The sequence below is a fragment of the Eleginops maclovinus genome, chromosome 11, assembly GCF_036324505.1.
Source record: "Eleginops maclovinus isolate JMC-PN-2008 ecotype Puerto Natales chromosome 11, JC_Emac_rtc_rv5, whole genome shotgun sequence".
NCBI lineage: Eukaryota > Metazoa > Chordata > Actinopteri > Perciformes > Eleginopidae > Eleginops > Eleginops maclovinus.
In genome coordinates this window covers 6,935,850-6,959,338 of record NC_086359.1, presented here as the reverse complement: position 1 = coordinate 6,959,338, position 23,489 = coordinate 6,935,850, and the positions used below count along the sequence as shown (strand labels likewise).

Sequence of the window (23,489 nt, the reverse complement as noted above, 5' to 3'; positions counted from 1 at the left end):
GTGTAGATTGTATCCTTACAGATATCAGCCCATATTAGTAGAACCAAAGTTAATCATATTCATGCTACAGAAATGATTCTTACATTCAAAGGCAGAACTTTTAAAATCCTAATGCCGAGGAAGACATAAGGGTTCAAGTCTCTAACATAATGTGAAGATGTCAACTTGCAGAAAGTTTCTTCCGTTACACTTGCATACCGCATCACTCTTTTTCCGACTTTGCACTTTGCCTGAGACATTCCCACAGGCTACTCCCACCTAAAAGTTCTGAATATAGACTAAATATTCTCTGGCTGCTTCTTTGATGCAGTTTATGCGTAAGATCAAAAAAAGTAAGGGTGAACAATTCTGCCTTTTAACCAAGTGGTGTTTGTTTCCTCAAATATGACTCATGTTAACATTGACCCTAAGAACATCATTAAAAGTCAATCAATGAGAGGCCCCAGAAAAGTATGGAAAACTGAATTAATCTATGTCTGGTAGTGCGTAACGTTGCATCTACAGAATCGCATTATTCCATTTTGGAAAGTGTGTGTTTTAGGTTAAAGACTTGCTGCCATTTTTTGTCCCCCTCACTGCCAAATGATCATTTTTATTGTTTTTATTTTTAAACTAACTGCCCCCATATGAATTCATTTTTGTTGTTATTGTATTGTATTTGTGTATATGCGTCTGTCTGTCCCCTCCACCAGACGTCCCCACAACCCTGCCTCCATCCACCACTCCCCCCCTACATCCCATCCCTCCAGATCCTACCGCTCAATTAGGCACCCACGCCTCAGACCCCACAGTCACTGGCAACACAGGTACAGTACCCCCCCCCCCCCCCCCCCCCACACACACACATCTCCACAGCCCCCTTAGCATGCTACTCTATATACTCACACTTCCCTCTTACGCTCATGTCTCCTCTGTCCTTTAACTTCTGTCTCCACTGCCTCAAACTCAGTGATCCTGACACATGTGGACACACTGAGAACTGAAGTGTATCTGATGGTTAAAAAAAACGTTCCTTTCTACCTGTTTTTCTTTTTCCCCCTTTCTAATACAACTGTTTTGCGACAACATGTCCATTACAAATTGCCGTGTGATGTGTTTTACATTACAGTATTCAGATTTTCCTAAGTCCTGTCTAGCATTTCAAATACTCCATTCACTGTCCCCTTGGCATTTCAAAGACCTCAGTACTTCTGTGCCCTGAAACCTCAAAGAAGCAAATGTCATGTCCAACTGAAAATGTCCAGCCACTGGAGATGTCTCATCATGACTCCTAATGCTGTGTTCGAGCTTTGAGAACTCAGACTTGAAAGGCGATTTTTCAGAGGTAACTCAGAAGCCACCATGCGGACATCTTAGTGCTGTTTGGTGTTCTTAGAGAATCTTCACCTGAAGGGTATGAATGCTGTTTTATATAAATATTAAAACATTTTAATTTAAAATATGAATAAATGGATGGGGATAAATGGCTGCAACAGAAATGCTGGGAAGGTATAAAATACTGAGGTTTTCTCACATTTCAAGCTCTTCTCCTTCTTATTACATGACTGATGACATGCAGAGAGGTATGGTTATGGATTAAAATCACTGGTGTGCAGTATGAATAAAATCATTTTCATCCTGCAGAATTAATACCGTTCACAGAAAGCCTTCCTTTCTGCACAGCAAAACCCCCATGCTATTGTAATACAGTATATCTCCAAATTGTGTAATACCCACATACACCCCATAATATGAGCCCACATGGTTAACTGTGGTAGCCTGGTGTGCTGCCAATCAGGTGGAGGTATTAGTAAATTGATCCTGTGTATAAAGATTGGTATTTAGAGGTTGGATGTCCGGAGGAATAAACTGAGGCTACTGTATAACATTAGGGGATACCAGCTACCAGCATATGGTTTATTTCTGGAAAAATATTTGCAGGGTCGAGGATGTTGTATTATAGCGGTCCATTGTGTAATCTACCCTCTAAGTTGTAGCCAGAAGGTCGCTGTTGCTTGACATGGCAGCGACCCAAGAACCGCTGACCGTCTTCAGAAAGATGTTCTCTACAGGGGAAAATTCCTGCTGACCTGGGTGTTAAGGGGAACAATTTGAGGAACTTGAGAATGCTGCCAACACAGTGGAGGCAGATTTGGAGGACTTAGGGGAAGCCCTGCCTTTCCTTTTGGTATAGGTCACTGAGTTGGTCAAAAAGCCCTGAAGTGATAAAGTGCCAGATGGATAAAATCTCCCCTGAGGTGATGAAATCTCAGAATTTTGTTGCTGTGTCTTGGTTGTCATGCCTTCTCAATATTGCATGGTTGGGGACAGCTTCACTGACCTAACACATGGAGAAGGAGGGTAGTGGTATCCTACGTTTTTAGAAATAAGACTGGATGTTTTCTCCAAGTGTGTTTGTGCCGGTGTCCTGGAAAGAAGACCCTGGATGACTGTCAGGATTAAGAAAGCATGTTGAGATTTTGTTGGAGCTGACCATTGAACCAGCTCTTTACCCTTACATAGATACTGTAATGACAGTGTCTCCTTTGGGTTGTAATGGAATGGCACTACAGGAATATATAAGTGCTTGGGTCATTGTTATGGCAAAGCAAAACAGTCTTGTATTATAGAAGTAGCATCTGTGCCCAATGCTGATAATGTAGTGTGTGTTGTTTATGCTGCTTTTAAAAGGAGCCAGATGAGTTCCTTTAAACATACGATGAAGATGTGTGGAGGGTTGTTTCTGCATGTCCAATTGACTCAGAATCTCAAGGAGCCTGTGGGTTTCAGCACCTGACCTAGTTACCTACTGGAAGCCTCTCTATGAAGGTTCTCTATCCAACAAGGAGGAAACCATGTGGTGTCCGCTGGAGGGATTTCATATCCCACCTGGCTTTTGAGAGTCTCAGGGACCTTCAGGAGGAGCTGGAAGACATGGCTGGGGAAAAGTATATTTTGGTGTCACTGTGACCTGGATAAGGTGCATTAAATAGATAGACAAATGGAAAGGATATCCCAAATATCTGGGAGAATATAGTTGCTATAGCCTTTTAATCTATATCTCCTAAGGCGACCTATAACTCAAACATTTATTCATGTTGAACAAACGGATTATGTTATTTCACATCATGTATTTTAATATGTATGTTTATAATCCAAAGGCAACAGAGTTAGACAGAGTTGGTTTGGCTTTATTTTTCAAAGCAGCTGGAAATGGTCGGATCTATTTCACCCTATTTTAAAAGCCCTCTGGTGACCGTGTGGCACATTAATTCACACAGAGGTCATACAGTTAGAGAAAGAAAAGGTTAGAATGACGATTTTTCTGGTTGTATTGCAGTTGGTCCAGTGTTTCTGTCTTGCCACATGCTGCGACACTACGACAATAAGGCTGACATGGCGCCATGTCTGCTATAGTAGAGTGATATGTCAATCAAAGTGTTTGAGTGACATGTCAATTTAAACCTAATGTGCTGTTTTAGACTGCATGCCAAAAAGCTTGCTCGCTCACAGAGCATCATAACCATGTTTTCTAAACATTGTCATAACTATGTTTCAAGGTGATGTGTAAAATGACAATTTCTAGAACATTAAGCACATGAAATATTTGTTTTCCTATTTGATAAAATATTAAAATGTGTATATTATCTTTCTCAAAATAAGTATTGAACACAATTGGAATTAAACTGGAGCGTGTGGTAGTTGAGCGTCCTTGGTCTGACCTCTGTCTTTCTCTCTAACTTATGTCTACATTGTGATCTGTCAAATACATAATATTAATATATGAGAGTATGAGTATTAAAATACATTAATATTAATATTTGAAAAACTACAAACTGATCTCTTTTCTTTGTCCTACATTTTTCATCATTTTTTTCCTCAGTTCTGTGAAGCAGCTTCATTCCTTTTCATTTATGTGTCCGTTTTCCATAATTTACCTTTTCTCTGCTCTTTCCGCTCCCTCTCTACATGCTGCTTCACAGTCACATTCACTCAGAATAATTTCCACTCTTCACCGCTGCTTTCTCTGAATTACCATCTTTAAAGTCCTTCAGGAGTCTCTCCTCCCCCCTCTACTTTGCCTTCGCTGCTTTGCTTTCTACCGAAGCTTTTGTTTCCCTCTTCTCTCGCTCGTTTTTTCTTTCCTACCCTCACATCTCTCGGAAGACCCTTTGAGATAACACGCTTCCACTTGTTGTTTGATATTCCTCATCAGCATGTCTCAATTCTTCTCTGATGTCTGTTTGTGTAGTGCAGAGACACAAGAGAAGCTTAGCCTTTTAGTGTATCTTCAGGGAATCTAAATATCAGACTCCTTCGCTGCGTCCCCAGTCACAGGATACATACACTATATCTCCTTTCATGTGTCTACTTGATTTATTACCAGGTCTTTTCACAGGCTCTGGATGAAAGCAAACAACTGTGGAGCTGTACCAGCACCATGACGTTTTGTCTTTTTAATAAAGGTGTCTTTCTGTGCAGTTGAAATGCACAGTAGGATCAGCGCTGCAGTCTGTATGCACAGTATTAGCATATCATATGACTGATGAGCTCCTACACTTCTCGAACTAGTCTTGCATCTTTTCCAAACAGAAACCATTTGGTTAAAAAGTAAGAAATACAAAAAGCTAGTCATTTATAAAGTCAGAATGGCCTGTGCTTACAGAATTTATAGTGAGTATACAGGACTTTACAATGACATCCATTGGTATTGGCAAGTTAGATTATAGTATGACCAATAACCCAAGCATGTTTATTCCTGTGTAGAATCAGAAGCCTGACTGATTTTGCTCAACCACCTCGACTTAGCATCCTAAATACGCAGTAACTGGACCCTTTAGTTAAAAATGATTTGGGATATTAAAATCATTATGAATTTTTCTACTCCATCATTACATTACATGTTATTTTTTTAAGATGACTCTTTTATCTGAAGCTAATTACATGCACTATAGTAGCATAGACATGCCTAGGGAGCAATTGTTGGATTTTGTATCTTGCCCAAGGAGTTGGTTGATTAAATCAAATTGTATAAATAATATATATATATATTTACACACATCTTGTGGGTGTTACTATCCCCAGTCTCCAAGACCTTTAGTGTTAATGCCTCATTTGTAATTTAGATCCTGCGCTATTAGAGAGGTCTTTTTGGCTTTTGGTCTTATCAAGCCCTGTTAGATACCATGGCAACAACAGGCCAATGGCAAAGCACGGTAAGGCTGCTGGACTCTGACCGGATGCTGAACTATCATTAGGCCCCGGAGCAATGTTGGATTCTAACAAACTGGACGTTATGTTAATCTGATACGAAATAACATTAATATTAATGGTAATGAATGATTTATATGATAACTACCATGTTGCTCATAAATTACACTTTTGGAAAAATCTGAATGATTGAGGCCCAGATGCAGTAAGTGTTTTTGTGCTTTTCACATGTATGCCAAAAATAGCCTTACTGCTTCACTCTGAAGATAAATTACAGCACATCAAGAGTGAGAACAACTCTTTCTCTATCTACATAGAAATTAGTTCACAATAGGATTTAATATTCTCTAATTAAGGCAAATGTATTTATTTATATTATTCATTTATAATTAGAAAACTGGTTGCAAGATAGGAAGTGTGAGGTTTTTTTTACAGTGTGATTTTAAAATTGCTGACTTAGTGAAAGTATGAATGAGTGCCAAATACATGAATCCACTGTTTAATGGAGGCATTAAGTCATCCTTGCAGGAATATTAGTGAATGCATATTTCATACTGTAGGCTCAGCAGTTATAATTGGGAATGTAAATTTGACAGTAACCTGTGCCTTTAATACTTTCTGTTGTCCACCTGCATGTTGCTAGCGTAAAGGTATGCCTAATATCCCTCTGCTTTTCATCCTGACTGTGTAAAGCATGGAGTGATGCATACCTGCAGTCTGTGATTCACTTTATTAATGAAGTGCTGGCAGGTATGCCCAACACCCACATTGCTTCAATGGCCCAGCCAGCCTTAATGGCTATAATAACTCTTTCACTAAGTATCAGAGGTCTATGCAATGTCATCCCGCCCCCCTTTCCGCGAACACACTCACATGCACGTTCTCTCCCCCCTCCGTCACTGAGTTCTCGAAAATTTGCCAAATGCTTTTTCATGGCTTGCAAATTAGCTTTGACCTTGTGGAGCTGAAAGGTTGAATCATGCACAAGGGTTTCTTTGGTGTTTAAAATATTTACTATTCACTTCTCATAATCAGCATTCGTGTGGCCAACCCCCAGCTCCAGTAGCCTGATATTGCAGCAGAAAAAAGTCCACTGCAGAGGAGACAGCAATTATTCATGCCTAGTGTCTCACTCTGCCAGTGGAGAGGACACGAAAAACTGAAATAATACCCATCTTCCTCATTGCAGACTGAAAGTTCTTTTTTGTTTGGTCCATGAGTTGTTTCCTTTGAGCAAAAGATGTTAGAAAGAAATGCACCAACAACCTTATGTCTCTAAATCAAAATGTAGACTATGACATGGAAGATATAGCAACATTTTCATACATTGATACGAGAGGGCTGGTCGCCATTTGAGTTCTGGTAACGCGCAACATTGGAGGTTACCATGATAATACATAACCATCGTGCTTCTTATGGTTGGTACTCCAAAGCTAAATACAAAGGGTGTTTCCTCTCTTGAAGTTGATAGCACTGGCTTCACACTAGAGGAGAATTCAAGAGCAGCGGCTAGGGATTGGTCAGGGTTCAAAAGTTGGGATTAGTTTAAGATTTCTCCCTTTTCAAGTGATCGCCGACTGAAAAGCTGCATATGAATAGGAAGACATTAAAACAGAACCCCTCTTATCCTGTTTGGCCTCCTGGTACTTGAGCCAGCTGATCTATGGTAAGACAGCTCAAACATCGACCCACTATTCTTACATGAGCTTCCTATTTGAGGCAACAGTAATGACTTCCCCTGATGATTTTCTTCAAATAGTCTGAAAATCCAACTTCTGACGTATACAAATCCATGCAAATCATGTGCGTTTCACCTCTAAATATGTTGAGATATTTGAGGGGTTAAGAGCAGTGGAAGGAGAGCACATATCCTCTGTTTAATGTGATGTTTCACATATTCATGTCCATCAAAAAAGTCAAATATAGCTTAAAGCTCTTCATTTGTGTCAGTCAACTTATTAGTATAAGCATCAATATTGGTCACACCAATGTATTTCTTGTACAAATACGTTGAGTTGATTTATTTCAAAGGATGTTCCAAATGTGCTCACCCTTTCTTTTGGTTTAGAAATGAAGAGCAGATACGGCGCAACACAAGCTACAGAACATGTGAGAGGACACAGTATAAAACCAGAACTGTCGTGATAACAGCACAAATGTAATACTCACTATGAGCCTCAACCTTTACATCTTATAAATGAAAGAAGAAAAATGGAGTTCATAAGAAAACTTGCAGAAACATTTCAGTGACTCCTGCTTTAACACTGTTAAATATAGATGTATGTTGCGGTATTAAAAGGGCAGGTTGCGCTCGAAAGATAATGTTGTATGTCTTTAACCCCACACTCACCTATTCAAGCTGCTTGTGACCGAGGACAAACCCTGTGAAAATTCAATTAGGGTGGGGACAATTTTCCTTCCTTGGAGGGATTTGTAACAGCTTTATTCCATTGCTATTGATCTTGCTTTAAATGGAGGGAACAGGTTAGACCATATGATGATCAAAAGACATATATTTTTGAGGGCAAGTGTCCAGGGCAATTGGTTGGTTGATATGTTTAAACCAAAAAGGCTCGGTTCAGGTTGCAGCGTCCCCGAGGGGGTGAAATGTTTAAGTATTGAAGAGTGCAGGACTTCTCTCCATTTTCTCTTTCGCTTCCACATCCTTTCCACCATAAAGCTGATGAGCACAGAAGAAATTAAAACATAATGCAAAGGTCTTTCCACTTATTGCTAGGCAATTATTATTGATGGCCTGTCACATTAACTCGCTTTAGGGAAGAATTATAGCAACAATTTGGAACAGGGTGTAGAACTGGAAAAGAGCAATCATTAGATCCTGGGGCTAGTGTTATGAATTACATGTAATAGCTCTTCTATTCATTGAATTTCAATGGCAGGGGACTCTTTCAGCACTCTTAAGTGGGCACACACACAGTGGAGGTAGTCTAAACTTTATGTGTCTTTTATTAATTTTTCTCTGCTTTTTTCCCCCTCAGGGAATTGTTGGGTTTGTGGTTGCCACTTGTTTCCTTCAAGAGCACTCATTTCTGTATGTGCTAGTGCTACTGTTAGCTCACACAATGCAATTCTTCCAAACTAACCAGCAGCATAATGCAGTTTATTTTTTCTTAAAGGCAGCAGCAATATAGTGATGATTGAGTTACCACAGGTGTTACATTGATGTCATCTCCCTGCCTCTTTCTTTGTTATATTTTATTGCTGTTTTGAAGAGGTTATGGATTTTGCCGAACACGGAGCTGCTTTGATGGATAGATTCTTGCTTGCAACTTAATGAATTTGTAGGATTAATTATATTTTATTGCTTATAAGTTCATGCTGTTACCCTGTTGACCACCATTTATTTTTAATCTGGGAGTAGAGAAGGGAGTTGTTGAATATTCAGGATAGTGCACAAGTCCACGTGTGGGCTTTATTGAATGATTAGCTAATTAGCTAATGATTGAAGTCATTTGTTTTCAGGATCTAATTAATCCACTTTGACCCAGCAAGCAATAATGTGCAAAAAAGACAAACACACATGTCTACGAAATTATCCTCTCTTTATTTTTTGTACAGTAACTCTATGTGTGCATGCATTTAAAAGTGTATGCACACAGTTCATTGGCCCCTGCTACAGTGTCCAGGGGCTCTTTCATCTTGGCAGTAGCAGCAGCATTAGATGCAGGTGAATTTCCAGCCTAAGCCAAAAAAGTTGGAGGTAATTGATTCATCGAACAAGTGAAGTCTGCAGGCACTTTTTAACACTTCAACTTTACTTTCTATTTGCAGGCACTCCTTGTGTATCTCTAACTTTAACTTCATTGCAGCAGGCTTCATCAGGAGTCATGTGTGCCTCTTTGAGTTTCACACTTAATGATGTAATGTGCAGTGTAAGGCCATTGGAGGCCAGGAGTTAAGGTTTTATTTATTTGTTGTGTTTTAGTTATAGTTATGTATCTTATGCAGTGGTCATTAACTCGTAGGGGAAATGTCATATTAACTGCAAAGCACGATATAAGAAAAAAGACCTGCTCAGACAGTTAAAGATTCTCTGACCCACACCACAGACACAAGGACACTGCAGCTCTATAAGCCTGTGCTTAAGCTAGCTTGCTTTATTGATCTGAGCAACTGAAACCAGTGCTTCACTGAGCTATATATAGCTAAGATTGAGATGAAAAGGTGTAATCCAAAAGATTTGAAAAAAGATATAGGACAAAGAATTTCAATATTAACACATTTAAGAGAATGAGAGAATGGGATGTATGTTAAGCTGCAGTATGCGAAGACCATTTGGGTTGCATGCTAATATGATCAAGGACTCCGCGTCAGATCAGTTGAGATTGTTAATTTAAAAGATGACTTTAGATGAAAGGCAGCTCGGAGGATGGTATAGCGTCAGGCCCTCGAGAGGCTGTAACAATACTCTACAGAAGGGCAAACTTCTCCTGTGAAGTTCTACAGATATACACAGAGAATATGGTCTTTGAAGAATGATATAAGGACACGCAGACATGCAATAAGTTGCCCTTTAAACAAGCCTTATTTGGCTAAGTGGTGCACGTTTGGCTGCTCACTCAAAAAGCGATAGCATCTTTGTTTTCCGTTGAAGTTTAAGAGCAGCAGGAGCCCTAAGCATGTGTATACAAGGATAGTGAGTGTATATTGCCCACGCCAGTTACGTATACTTTGCTGAAGCTAAAACATAATAGTAACAGTACTGTGACATGTTTCTGGTTTTCCGTTTGCAGTGAACATGCTTGTGAAAAAAGAACAAATTTAGAAAACTAATTCATGTATGATTATAACAGTTTGAGATAATCTGACAAAATGTGCTTTTTTTTTTAATCTTCTACAACTAATTAAAGTAGCCATAGAAAGCATCTCTCTGGTATTTGAATTTAATCTCTGATGTCTACAAAGAAGGTATATAACTTTGATTGATCCAAAAAAGGTCCAGATGCGGTTTTACAGGCCCATTTATAACCCTATGATTTGGTCCTAGAATGAAACAAGCTGAATGGCCTTATTTGGGGCTCATTTAAATAATTATGACGAGCTCTGCTCTGATTGGCTGGTTTACAAAGAGCAATCCATGGCTGCCTCGGAGCCCACAGAAGTAAGTGAAGTTCACGAAACTGTGAGAGATGAACCATGGAGGATATTGGCATCCAACCTTACATGTTTGAGCCTTTATCGGAGGAGGAAACCGAGGAATTTGAAGAACAGCCAGTTGGTTGGAGTCTGGAGAGCAACGTTACGGAGTGGTTAGTGTTTCCAGCAGCTGGTGTATGCAAATGTTGGGGCTGGACTACCGTGTGTGACGTAACACACAGGGATTGTTGTAATTTGCCCGTTTTACCGCTGTGATATGCATATTCATGATTTGCACGTGAAGGAGGAGACAATGGTGTTTGAGGTTCACGGTATGTCAGTCCAATGTACCGAACTCTCCTTATTCAACTATGCCAAGGTAAATACAGTTTTCCATTCTGTGGCAGCTTTAACAACCAAACTAAACCCATTAATACTCAAACTGCTCAGCTTACATTATTGGATATTTAATCATTTTGTCTTTCATATAATTTATTCAGGGATAAAGAAATTCACCACTTAATTTATAATTTTGTGGAAAAACAAGGTCAGATCCGGTTGGTATAAAATAGGAGTGATGACCTGATTGGAGGAGGAGGTTGGAAGCTTTTTTTCTTGTAGACTCATCATTTCTCTCCAGCTGAGCCCTTGATGGAATATTTGAGCTTTCAGTTGAACAAATAATGTTCCTTTGCACTTCATTTCCAAATCTCTAAACCACCTTTCTGGATCCAATCTGAGACTTACCATTGTTTAGTTTTGTCACATTTCAGTCACAAAGAAAAAACTTTTCTGGGAGTTGGTCCTAAAATATACTGCAGTGTTTCCCACATGCTTCTATTATAAAGTGCAGTATGCCATGACAATGTGACTCCATGTTTTCCATTTAAAGATTCACTATTGAAAACCCACACAGTGTCACTATCACATATTATCTCACCGTACCATATGTCAGTGAAATAGATCAGTGGGAGAGTTAGTTAGGGAGTTTAGGAGCAACACTTTTGGCTAAGTTCGACCAAGCGGTTGCTCAGAGAAGCCATGAACCCCTTAAATATATTAAACAAGCCCAACTCGGTAGGGCAAGTGACAGGAAGGGTTGTAAATATTAAAAGAGGAGTTTGCTCTGCCACCGTGTCATATTTAATCATAAGAAAAGAATGCATGGCCCCGGCCGTGGCGCAGCTGGCTGGGGCACCTGCACCGTACACCAGCGACCCGGGTTCGATTCCCGACCCGTGGTCCTTTCCGGATCCCACCCTGACTCTCTCTCTCCCACTTTCCTGTCACTCTCCACTGTCCTATCTGATTAAAACCCCCAAAAAAACAAAAAATATCTTTTAAAAAAAAGAAAGGAATGCATGTGCACTTAAAACATAATGTGTTCTGGAGCCATGGAAATGTATAACCCTCCCCTCTAAATCTCTCTCCTCCTTGTCCTCTTCCCCTTGTCCGCATTGCTCCAATTGAAAATTCAGCTTTTCCCTGTCCATCAGTCTCAACTTATTTCATTTCCTCTCTCAGTGTGTCTTCGTACATCATGCTGAATGTTTCTCCTTCCATGGTAGCAGAGGGCTAGAGTAGAATAAAGCAACCAGGGTTCGACAGGCATGCACATCAAAAGTATGTACACCTTAAAGGTTGTGATGAATTTAGGTCACCTGCTTCTGTTGCCACATACGTATCAAGCTAGTGGAATAGCCCACAAAAGATCTATCAAATACGCATCCCAAGTTGGCTTGAAAGAGCTCTTAATCCTGGGGTCTTAAGTGTTTTTCAGGCCAAGAAACCCTGAGCTGAAAGAGCAGGTCCCCCTCTACATGTAAATACTATTGAGTTGCATACTAATGCTTGAAATGCCATGTATAAACAAACACTTTTATGAAATATAAAATACTAATACTGCAATGTTAGGCTATTAAAATGATGTGTAGCCATTAGGGGTGTAACGGTATTCGTATTTGAACCGGCACAGCTTATCCCCGCTGTTTACTTCACTGTTCACTGTTCACTACTGACAATGTAGACAAACTCATTTTTGGAGGAAAAACTTGAAAATAGAGTAAAGCTTGAGTACCTTTATATAGGCATAATGGCTTCACACACTCACAAGTTAATTACAAATGTTAGACATTGCTCCTAAAGGCACAGATTTTATTTCATTTTATATTTTGACATCAGGAGATGTTGTACAGTTCTGTATTGCCTTTTATTGATTGTGATTGAAACACTTTCTTATAATTTATTTGGATATATTTTCAAGACATTCTTTTTAGTTTTACAGCGTATTGAACCTTTTTGTGTGACATTAGCCATTATAGTTAATATGGCCATCTGAGTGTGTGTGGTACTGTTTGTGGTTTGTTTTTAACTGGGTAATACAGTTAATTATTCAAAATGTTAGAGTTCCTTACCGGACCCGTACCGAACCGTGACCCCCAAACTGAGGTACGTACCGAACCGTGAGTTCTGTGAACCGTTACACCCCATAGTATGACAATTTCACCATTGTGGACAGGTGCCAAAAGTTATTTAGCATATGTTAGCTAAATAACAATTCAGCATGAGGATGGGTAACTGTTTGATGATCATAAAATGTTTTTGACCAATAGACACATGTATCTTTACTAATCATATGTTGGATTCATGTTACTTTAATGTATGTTTTCAGTCTTTTTTACATTTTTGAAAGATTAAAAAAAACATCCAAATTACTATTAAACCTTTAAATGTGTTGGTGCCCTTTGGTAACCCTACAGGTTCATTGACCCCCCCTGTCTAAGACCAATGAACACATTTGCCATCTGTAACTTGTTCGACTTGGTATGGACCATTTACAAAAATAGGTTCAACACTGACACTGCAGAACCAGAGTTACTGTCATTTCTATTTCTATTCCTCGCATTGTTCTTCTTTTTCTGACACATAGTACTCCGAAGACCTGGAAACAAACTTACAAATCATTACAGTTCCACTTTAAATTGTGTAGCTTGTTTCTTTCGCAGACCGACTGCTGTAGTCACTCTGGTTTTAAAGTAACTACAAGATAGTGATGCATTATTGGGAGGAAGAACATTGCTAAAAAAAACATCTTTAGAAACTCCTCAAACCCATACTGCAGCATAATCTGCTTCCCAGCCATTGATCAATATGCTCAGTATCTTGCAAACAATTGTCACTTTCCCAGTAAATCACTAAATATGATTATTTTCTGAGAGTTGGAGCTTTAAGGAGCCACAAGAAAAATGTTGTAAGTTGTGAAGAAACTGTAAATGTATACAATCTTACTCCAGTTGCTATTATTTCTGTGGTAGCAAGCTATTGTTATTTCACAGCATCCTTTCAATTCTACTCCATAGACAGATTTTTAATCGAGTATACCTTTAAAGCAGCGATGCAGTAGCAGCATTTCAGACAATCTCTTGAACATGTCCCCAGCATACTGCTTGTAGTTCTCTATAGGCAGACATATAACTGTCATGGCTTGTTTGTGCCCGCACTGCGTTGTAACAGCCGTATTGAAGCGCAGCAGGAGGACAGTGAGTGTGTATGACGGTTAAGAAACACTCACTGTCCTGACAGATGGGGTGAGGAGACACAGCCATGTGTGTAACTAAACGCCCGAGTCCTCGCCCTGCTGGGCCGTGCCAGGGGAACATTCCTCTACTCTCTGCTCCACTGACCAAGCAGAACTGCAGCACAGTGAAACCACGACGCGCACGTCCCTGTGTACGAGTGCGTGTGTCGCTAAGAGTGTGTGTTTGTCCATTGGGAGGCAGTGAAGTGTGTCGGCCTGGTCACTCAGACCATGGAGAGTTATGGAGCGAGAGCAAGCCAGCTGTTCAATTTGGCCACATGGGCGGACACAGAAAGAAAAGGAGAATACTGACGAGAAACCGTCTCAATGTAGGACGTGTGCTGTGTGTATTAACCCACCCTTCTATCACTGCTTACCGTGCCCTGACATTGCCATATTTCAGCTATCATGATCCCACATACACACACTGAGTGACAAGGTGGTATACGGCATGCCCTGGCACTCGGAGGAGGATAATGAGATGAGTGCTAATTTCTCAGGTGTCATGGACTGATATGAATAATACAGGCTATTCCATTACCCATCTCCCCCACCACTGTCAACCTTTTTTCGTTCACCTACTGTGGACACCGTCAGTGTCACGTCCTCACTCTTAACTCAAATAACCTGCAAGCCAGATTTTGTGGAAAAAGGGAGTTGAGGTGGAAAGAAGGAAATAAGCTTCTTCTTTTTTTTTTTAATCAAGTGGAAGCCTTTGATGTGTTTTTTGCATGAGGTGTGAACAGGCTCATCTTCACTCTTTCATGACTCTGCTATAATTCCACTGCTTTTCCAACAGCTGGGGACCTGTAGCGACTGTCTAACACCCAATTCATTTCCTAACAACAATCCTTCCTCGCCAAGAAACAGAGAAAGATAGATCTTTCCTTTTTATTTCCGTGTGATGATTTATTTACTGTGTACTACTCTTCCACCGCCGCCCTGGTTTGCATGTGGGGACTCTTACGGCACAGTGTGGGTGATCCTGAATTATTCACCTCTTTTTTCCCCGAGTTTCTCTTTTATTATCCTTTCCCTTCATTTTGCAGGGCGAATGTGTGTCTGCCTGTAGCCGCTCTTTGTGTCAATGTGGTGTCCGTCTCTCCTCCTCTCTCTCTCCGTGTTATTATTCTCACAAGCTCTGCTCTGACTGCGTGATGTGAAATGAGAGAGGAATGACAGCAGCTCATTAGAGCAGGAACGAGCTGGAAATAATCTTATTTTTTCCTCCTCTTGTCTGTTTTCCATTGTCTGTATTTTGCTTTCTCTCTGCCCTCACTCCCTCACATCACCAACCGGCGCCTTCATCTGCTCTCTTTGTTTCTCTCTCCGTCCCTCCTCAGATCCCAACGCGATGGGGCAGCACGGCACTGACCATGCCTTGATCGGAGGAGTGGTGGCTGTAGTCGTCTTTGTCACCTTGTGTCTAATCATTGTTCTGGGAAGATACCTGGCCAGGCATAAAGGTAAAAACCACAGTGGACCAGACGTGAGTCTCTCAAGGCTCATGGAGCTACAGCAGCATGTCCTACTTGTCCCATTAAACACCCACGAGACCCCTCGCAAATCCCAAGTTACAAGCAACATAGCAGTGGAGAAAAAAGAATGGATGCTTAAGTCCTGCACTCACATAGGGTGCATTTAGGGACACATGCCTTTGATGCGCGGCCTATAGTGTGGTGTCCCTTGTGCGTACAAAGAACTCACTGGTTTATTATCCATTGGATAGGAAGGATCCATTTGGCAGAGTGATAGGGCTATGACATTATATAACTTTTAACCCTTGCCAGTGATTGTTTTCAAAATTAAAACTCTGACCTTAACACATAAACATTTAAGACCTAGTGTTAGATCCAGTAGGACTTACAATATTATAGACTGTCATTATCTCTAATGTCCATACATCTCTTTAGAAATGATGGCAAATGATATGCTCCTTATAACTCAAAAAAAATGTATTTGACTGTTTTTAAACTACTCATATTATTCTGTATCCATTCATATATACTATATTGTAGTCCTGTGTTGAAAACTAAACTCTTAATTGCATAAAATTGTTATTTATTTTCATAAAAACTGTACAAACAACTCGCATGCAAAGTGATCTCTTTCTTTAATCACAATTGAACATAACAATATATTTAATGTCTGGGTAGTACATGTAGTTACTCTGAGGGAAAAACATTGACAAAAGCAAAACAAGCCTTGGTTAAAAAAGCAATGGTCAGTTTCCAACGCTGATCCTACTAAGTTGAGTCATGCTTTATAGAATTTAGAATTTAGGAAATAATAAAGTATGCAAGGTTTTCCACACTTATGCTCAGCTGTATTTGCATTTCCCACGCTAGCCTCTCGTATTTCTACACAGTGGATAAATTATATAGCCGTTCGCTGATATTATGGATATTGTCTTCGTATGTGTTATTTCGCCCCAGGCAGCAGACACCATGCAGGGCTGCTCAGTATTTGTTTTTCCTTGATATAGGTTTGTTTTTCTTTTCCTCAGGAACTTACTTGACAAACGAGGCCAAAGGGGCGGACGATGCACCCGATGCCGACACAGCCATCATCAACGCTGAGGGCAACCATGCACACGCAGAAGAAAAGAAAGAATACTTCATTTAGACTGTAGAGGGAGCTGCTCTCTCTTTCCCTTAAGCCCTCTTTCAATCTCTGTATCTCTTTTTCTCTCTCTCCGCCTCCCCCTCTTCTTCTCCACCTCTGACAACTGCCCCCGCCGTATCAACAAGAAACCCGCAGGCAGTCCACAGACAAGAGAAGTTCCCCAAGTGTTTTCCTATTATTGCCTTTTGTCTATCATTTACATCGTGTCCTTTATTTCTTTATTGCTTTCTTCTTTTTTTGGCAGCCGGTTTTCACAGGCAGCTTGCAGTCGCTGCCGAAATGATCCCGTTCTATTTCTTTCCTCACCTTTGACATGAATGCCTGGAAGTCTGTATATCTACCATGACTGCTTCTTACATGAGCCCTTCTTCATCTTCTCTGCTGTTTCCCCTCTAAGCAGACACCCAAACACACACTATATCCCCTTTGTTCACACACGTCCACAAACACATATCATATCTCACATCAACACGGTGCCTAAAAATACAGACGCCATTGAACTTCTGTCAATGCCTTCATGTATCGTCTGTCAGTAGCAATGTAAATGCTTTGTAGATGGGTTTACTGGACCGCCATTTCATTGCTTAGCTCACAGCTTTTTGATTATGCATTGTGTCTTTTTTTATTTTATTGAAGATCTTTGCTGTTTACGCCTTATACATGTCTATCACACTGAATATGGTACTTTTAGATCCACGTCCCCCGACCGCATCCCCCTCTAGACTTGTAATTAAACAGTTGACCCTTGTAAGATAAGAAGAAGGTTTTGTGTAACACTGTAGCAAGGTTTGTCGGATAAGTGTATCATATGATTTTCATTATTAGGGTAGGGGCTGTAAGGGTAGTGTGGTATCGTTTAGAGCAGAGAATAAACACAAATGCTACATGAAGCATTCCATTAAATAAACTCAATCAAGTGTATAAAACCATTTGCTAAATCTGCTGTCCCTATGTACTTTTCTCTGTATATTCCTGCACTGTCCAGGCTGCAGTTTAGCAACACACCAACACCTTCAAGGTCCTCTTGACGCTTACAGTAGTTTGTGATTCATGTAACGGGTTCAGGTGTACAGAAAGAATACATCTCCTCTCTCTCTCTCTAAAAGCTGTATAAATTGTACTGAAATGAGTTTAGCTCTCCACTTTGAATTATTTGGTTTGTGTTTATGTCACCATTTATTCATTTTAATACTTAAGGACCCCGTGAAATGTAAGATGAACCATTAGGAGTTGATCAAATAAGTGCACAGTCAGGAGGAAATGCATTTGTAGTGTTAAATCAGTTTTCCTCCCCCCTGTTAATAATGTCAATTTCATGGTTACCTCTTTAAGCTTGAGGTACAGATAGCTTTCAACAGTGTTGTTTATACACATTCCTGTGTTGGTTCATAAATAAGCCTTGATTTAATTTGACTAAAACCACCTTTTTTGTATTTCCATCTCAATTTATCTCTTTAGTTCAACTGTAAATATCACCAACATGCCGATAACTCTCCCCATTATACTGCATAACTGCTCTTCTAGTTTCCATTTCGTTGGAGTTACTCTCCATGACCGGAGTTTTGATTTCCATTTCATGGGGTCTTCAAGCAAAAAAAGAGACAAAAAAGGAACTAGTGTGTGAGTGCTGGGTCACAGATCTGCAGGGGCCTCCTTTCCAAAAACTAAAAACTGAAGATAAATAGAGAAGCACAAAAATGTCTGAATGAGAAACTGTGTTCCCTTGCCAACAACTGGATTGCCTTGGGAATGGTTCTCCTATTCAAATGGGTAGTGGAGAGATGCTAAGGCTGTCTTTGATTCAATTCTGGAGAAAAAAAATCTGTGCATTTTTTTGAAAATGTAAGGTAAATCATGTTTTTATAAAAAAAAAAAGGAAATGTTTTTAATATTTTTGTTTTAAATGGTTCTAAGCTCCCTGCTGTGTATTGTGTACGCTAAAATGTGGTTGATTGTGAAAATTGCTGTTAAATTCTGAATTCCTTCAAATTTGTATATTAGCCACCCTATCTATTTACTTTTCTTTTCCTTTGTATCAATACTTATTGGAACAATTTTAAACAAATGTATTTTGTTTCGGCACAAGGCATGTATATAATGTGTGAAAACTAAACTTTGGTTATACACATTAGCATGTTTTTGTTTGGTTCTTTTTTCATATTGAATTTATTTAAACTGAAGTTATTTGAGAGAGGACCGCCATGAAAGTATGTTTGTAACTTCATTTCGGAGAGTCGTGGCTTCTTGTGATTGTGGTGCTAAAAATCGAAAGGATTTGATGTTGTAAAAAATGTGATTAGCAAAAATGTAAAAGCTTAACAGAAATGAAGAAAAAAAGGCCATCTGCCGTCCCCAAATCCTTAAAATCAGAGTTGAAATGTTTTCAGAGAAACACTACCTTCACGCTGGAGGCTTAAAAAGTTTCCCATACAAACGAAAAATATCCTTGGAAACGACTTCTGTTTCTTTTCATATATCCCTGCCATTCGTCTTTCATCAGATTAAACTAATTTGGCTGATTTACTCTCCTGTGAAAGGGATAAACACTGTGGCCTCTGGAACTAAAACTTAAAGGCAAGGCACTAATCTACTAAGAGGGAGCAAATTATTACCAAGGGCAATAAAATACTGGGCCCAGCTGTCTCCAATTCGATGGCCAATTTACAACATTATGCAAATAAGGTCAGCAAGTAAGGTCTTTCTCTATATGTAGGACTCAAGCACTGCTGGAGTGAATCACAAGTTGGGAGTCATTAAACATGTCACCATGATGTAGAATTAAGGTTACATTTTAAGGATTGGTTTTAAAAATGCAAAAGCTTAGCCACATTTGCCATATTGAATCAGTGCACTTGAATCAATATTCAACTATTTACAGGTTTGACTTCAGCCTCACCACATTATCCTTCAGCACTAAAGCGTTCTTAAGAAACCTTCTGTATCACATGTGTGTATAGGAACATTTATCACAATGGTGTAATGTCTTTTTTTAACTTTGTTTTATCTCTGGTTCTTTTCATTGTGTCTTAAATCAATGACGGTGTCAATCAAATGTTCTGTTGTTTCATCCATCCTAGGAATAAGACAGTGGTTTTGTTGATTCTGAAGTCAGAGAAACAGGTTGTTTTATATTAAATGAACACTCATAAATAACCGGGTCTGAGGTGACGAGTTGCTGTTTAGAACTGAGGCCATTTACTGAATTATGCACTCGGACTAATTTGATGGATATTTCTTAGTCAATGGGGAAGAGTGTTTGTTTTTCCTTTCTGAAAACCACGTGTAAATAATTGTTTTGACATGAAAGTAATGAGCTAATTTGTTTCAAATTACTTTTCATGATAGTTAGACTGAACCTGAATCTTTTTTTAATGTGTTATTCCTAACAGCCTGGCACATACCATCATGCACTCTTTTACTATGATGGATCAACTGTAGCTGTGTTACATCTTTTGGTTGGTTATTAGTCAATTTTATTGTTATGTTGTCGGTTAAAACTAAGCTTTAAACTTTTTGCCTCCTTGCTTTCCATCATACTGTATATGGGTTTGGTTAATGTCCGGTAAAAATGATGGGCCTCTAATTTCATCCTGGCGGCAAGACAGTTATAGCGCTGACATACTCGCGGTGCAATTTTCCTCAGGCACTCGTCCATTATGTAGACTGGCTTGGTACATTTCCTGGCTTCAAACAAACCCACTTTGTTTGTCTGAAGGTGGGAGTGGTGCAGAAAAGATGACTTGTTTAGCGCAGATCAGGCAGTGCAATACTGGCATTAATTTTGGCATGAAATTGCACACAATTTTCATGTCAGTGTTTCAGAAAAAAGGACCTGTACGCCATCACGAAAATATCTTGTGTGCTGACTTTTAGTATGTGTGTGTTCCGCCTGTGCAGGGTAAGCGATAACAGTAACACTAGCAAGATATTATGCTACAAGTTGCTGTCGATGGGCACCAAGTGCAGAATTATAATTAAAGTAACATTATATCAAAGGGTGTCAGTGTATCCTGAAATTTAAATTTGACATTGAAAAGGGACATCAGAATGTCCTTGGCTGCATATTTGGGGAGCGGTTTTATTGTGCCTTGCACCTCCAATTTGTTATTCAGCCCGCTTCCTGCCTGTCCGCTTCTTTTAAAGAGGGATGAGACGAGCTGATGCGATTGGTTATCATTGAAGCTTGTCCAAACTCCAGCTACTGATACTGCATTATGTACTCATCCTGCTACCCGCCTTTTCAAAACACTGCACTGCCCCAGAAGAGCATCTCTGGTCACAGAGTATAACAGTCAGTTGGTGCACACACACACACACACACACACACACACACACACACACACACACACACACACACACACACACAGGCATTTTCGCCTAAGAAAGCGCAAGCACTTGTCCACATTTTTAGGAAATTAGAGGCCCATATAAACTCAAGTAACCACTCTGGGTCCATTACCTGAAAGGGATGTCTAAGAAAGTAATGGCCACTTTGAGTCATAATCTGTCTGAAATACTTTACTGTACCGGTTGAAACGTTGTTTTTAAATAATGGTTTTAATGGTATTGGTCTCCACAGAAGTGATGGTAGCATGGCATGTTTCGGTCCAGTGCTATCGCTCCTCCTCTGACCCTTCATTTGTGTTTGCTGTGCAGTTTGGCTTCAGCGCACTTCTTTGTCCCTCTGCACTGTTGACACTAAAACCAATCAGCTTAATCTCCACATCGTCACAACGATGACAAAACATGTGACACAATCACATGTCGAGTTTTTTTTTCTTACATTTTTTTTTGTTTTGCATCTCAGGAAAATATTTCATTTAGAGAGATTATTTTGTAGTTTGTTTGTTTTCTATCTTAAAATGGGGACTGGTGAGCACTGATCACTCTGCTCGTCCCCGAATGCCGACACACCATGTATTTGTTGAGTTTAAGATTATCGCAATGTTAATAAAATTATTCAGTGATTCTTCAGTAATTGTCATCTTGCTGTCATTGGGATATTAGACTTAAGAGACATTGTTTTATATGATCACTGACTTGAAATACTGACATTTAGAAATATGCTGCAAATAATCACGAGTTTTCAAGAATGATAGAAGTTGTGTTGATACGCAATGTCATCTGAATTTAGCTTATGCTATGTAAGCAGTTCAATGCTTTTGCTCTATTTCATAATGTTTTCCTTGTAGCAACACGCATCTTTGTGTATATCAGTACTTAGATGGAACAAGTTGTAACGCACTATCCCTCACAAAATACAAAATATCCACAGTAAAGATCAGGATTAGAGTTAGACACATGTACCTTGGTGAAATAAAGGGTTTCATATCAAGCTGTACTGAGAGGGCTTGATTTGATATTTAGCACCGTAATGAAGGTGTTTTTTTCCCCATTGTCTGTGGGATTTATTATATTTAATTTAGAGGTTCGTTCTCATGTATGAAATGAAAATTGTTGAATAAATAGTTGCCAAAATATCTGTATAAGTCCAAAGTCTATTTTTTTAAATCCTCTTTTTCTGTCAATGGAGAGATAAACACTGATGTTTTATTACAAATACTTGTGAATCTCTTCCATTCACAGACATCCGCTCACAAAACACAAGCAAATACATGCACCGACACATGTTCATGATTTTATATTAACAAGAATGATTCATGTTGTGTTTTAGCTTCCCCATCTGCATGCTGTGGTGGTGTTATGCCGTTCAGTTTGTGGAAGTCTACTACGGGAGCACTACTTCTCCATATTAATTTAAGAGGCTGTAATACTCGGCTCTCCCTTTGATAAACACTATCAAATCTTGAAAATGAATTCCAGTCAATCAGGAAAGGATATTGTATGGAAAAGTATTTTTCATTTGGATATTTCATAAAGAAATCCCTCATTCATATCCACAACGATCTACTTTAACCAATCCCAAAGACAGCACACGTATACTCAAATGTAAGCTAACAAAATATTCTGCAAGTGTTAAAATCTTCCTTAAATAAAAAAATTAATCACAGTTCATCTGTTAAACTGAAGCACATCCTATGTTGCAGTACAAGAATCTACACCTTGCTATTAAATCCCATTTCTCATTTAAAGATGCCTTTCGTGGCATAGATTCAACAAGGTGATGGCGACGTTTCTCAGGTATTTTGGTCTGTATTGACATGATAGCGTCATGCATTTGTGGCAGATTTGTGGGCTTCACATCCATGTTAAGAATCTCTCCTTCCTCCACACCCCAAGATGTTCTGTTGATGTGAGATCTGGGGAATGTGATGGCCATTTGAGTACAGGAATTGTCATGTTCAAGAAACCATTTTGAGAAGATTTGAGTTTTTTTTCGACCTGGCGTATCATCCTGCTGGAAGTTAGAAGATGGGTACACTGAGGTCATAAAGGGATGGACATGGTCAACACAATACATGGCGTTTAAACAATTCTCAATTGTTACTAAGAGGCCCAGAGTGTGGCAAAAGAAATATCCCCACCACCAATACCCGTAACCTTAACTGTTGACATTTCAGAATGGATGCTTTTAAATGCTTTTATGTTGTTGACGTCAAATTCTGAACCATTTATCTGAATGTTGGAGCAGAATTGGAGACTCATCAGAACAGGCAACGTTTTTTCCAATCTTCTTGTCCAATTTTGGAGATTTTAGGCGCAGTTTACTATTCTTATAAGCGACAGAGGCAGCACCCCCCTGTGTGACATTCAGAGATGCTCTGCATACCTTGGTGGTAACATTTTCCTTTTTGAGTAAGTGTTTTTTTTCTTCTGTCAGCTCAAACCAGTCTGGCCACTTTCCGCTGACCTCACCTTTGTGGGATGTTTTGCCTTTTTTAAACGTATTATGTGATCCCTACTGTGGTTGCATATGTCGATATATTCTTTAATAAGCCATTTAAGAGTTGTACCTTAAAACATGTTGATGTATTTATTTTTAAAAGCCTTTAGTAATTACTCAAACTCAGGGTATTGGCTGGAGATATGGCTGTCTGGT

The 23,489-nt window shown here is 39.5% G+C and overlaps 1 protein-coding gene across 3 annotated transcripts in view; it reads left to right on the top strand.

Annotated features, from left to right (window-relative positions):
- The window catches only part of cadm2a (cell adhesion molecule 2a), a 180,350-nt gene extending 158,887 nt beyond the window's left edge, over positions 1 to 21,463 (top strand). For 2 of the 3 annotated variants that reach the window (XM_063895524.1, XM_063895522.1), the window contains 3 exons: positions 693 to 806; positions 15,208 to 15,330; positions 16,371 to 21,463. In XM_063895524.1, the coding sequence (XP_063751594.1) occupies positions 693 to 806; positions 15,208 to 15,330; positions 16,371 to 16,489 (356 nt within the window). In that variant the 3' untranslated portion in view covers positions 16,490 to 21,463. The remainder of the gene's footprint in view (positions 1 to 692; positions 807 to 15,207; positions 15,331 to 16,370) is intronic. The other variant, XM_063895525.1, reaches the window with a different exon arrangement.
- Positions 21,464 to 23,489: the final 2,026 nt, after the last annotated feature.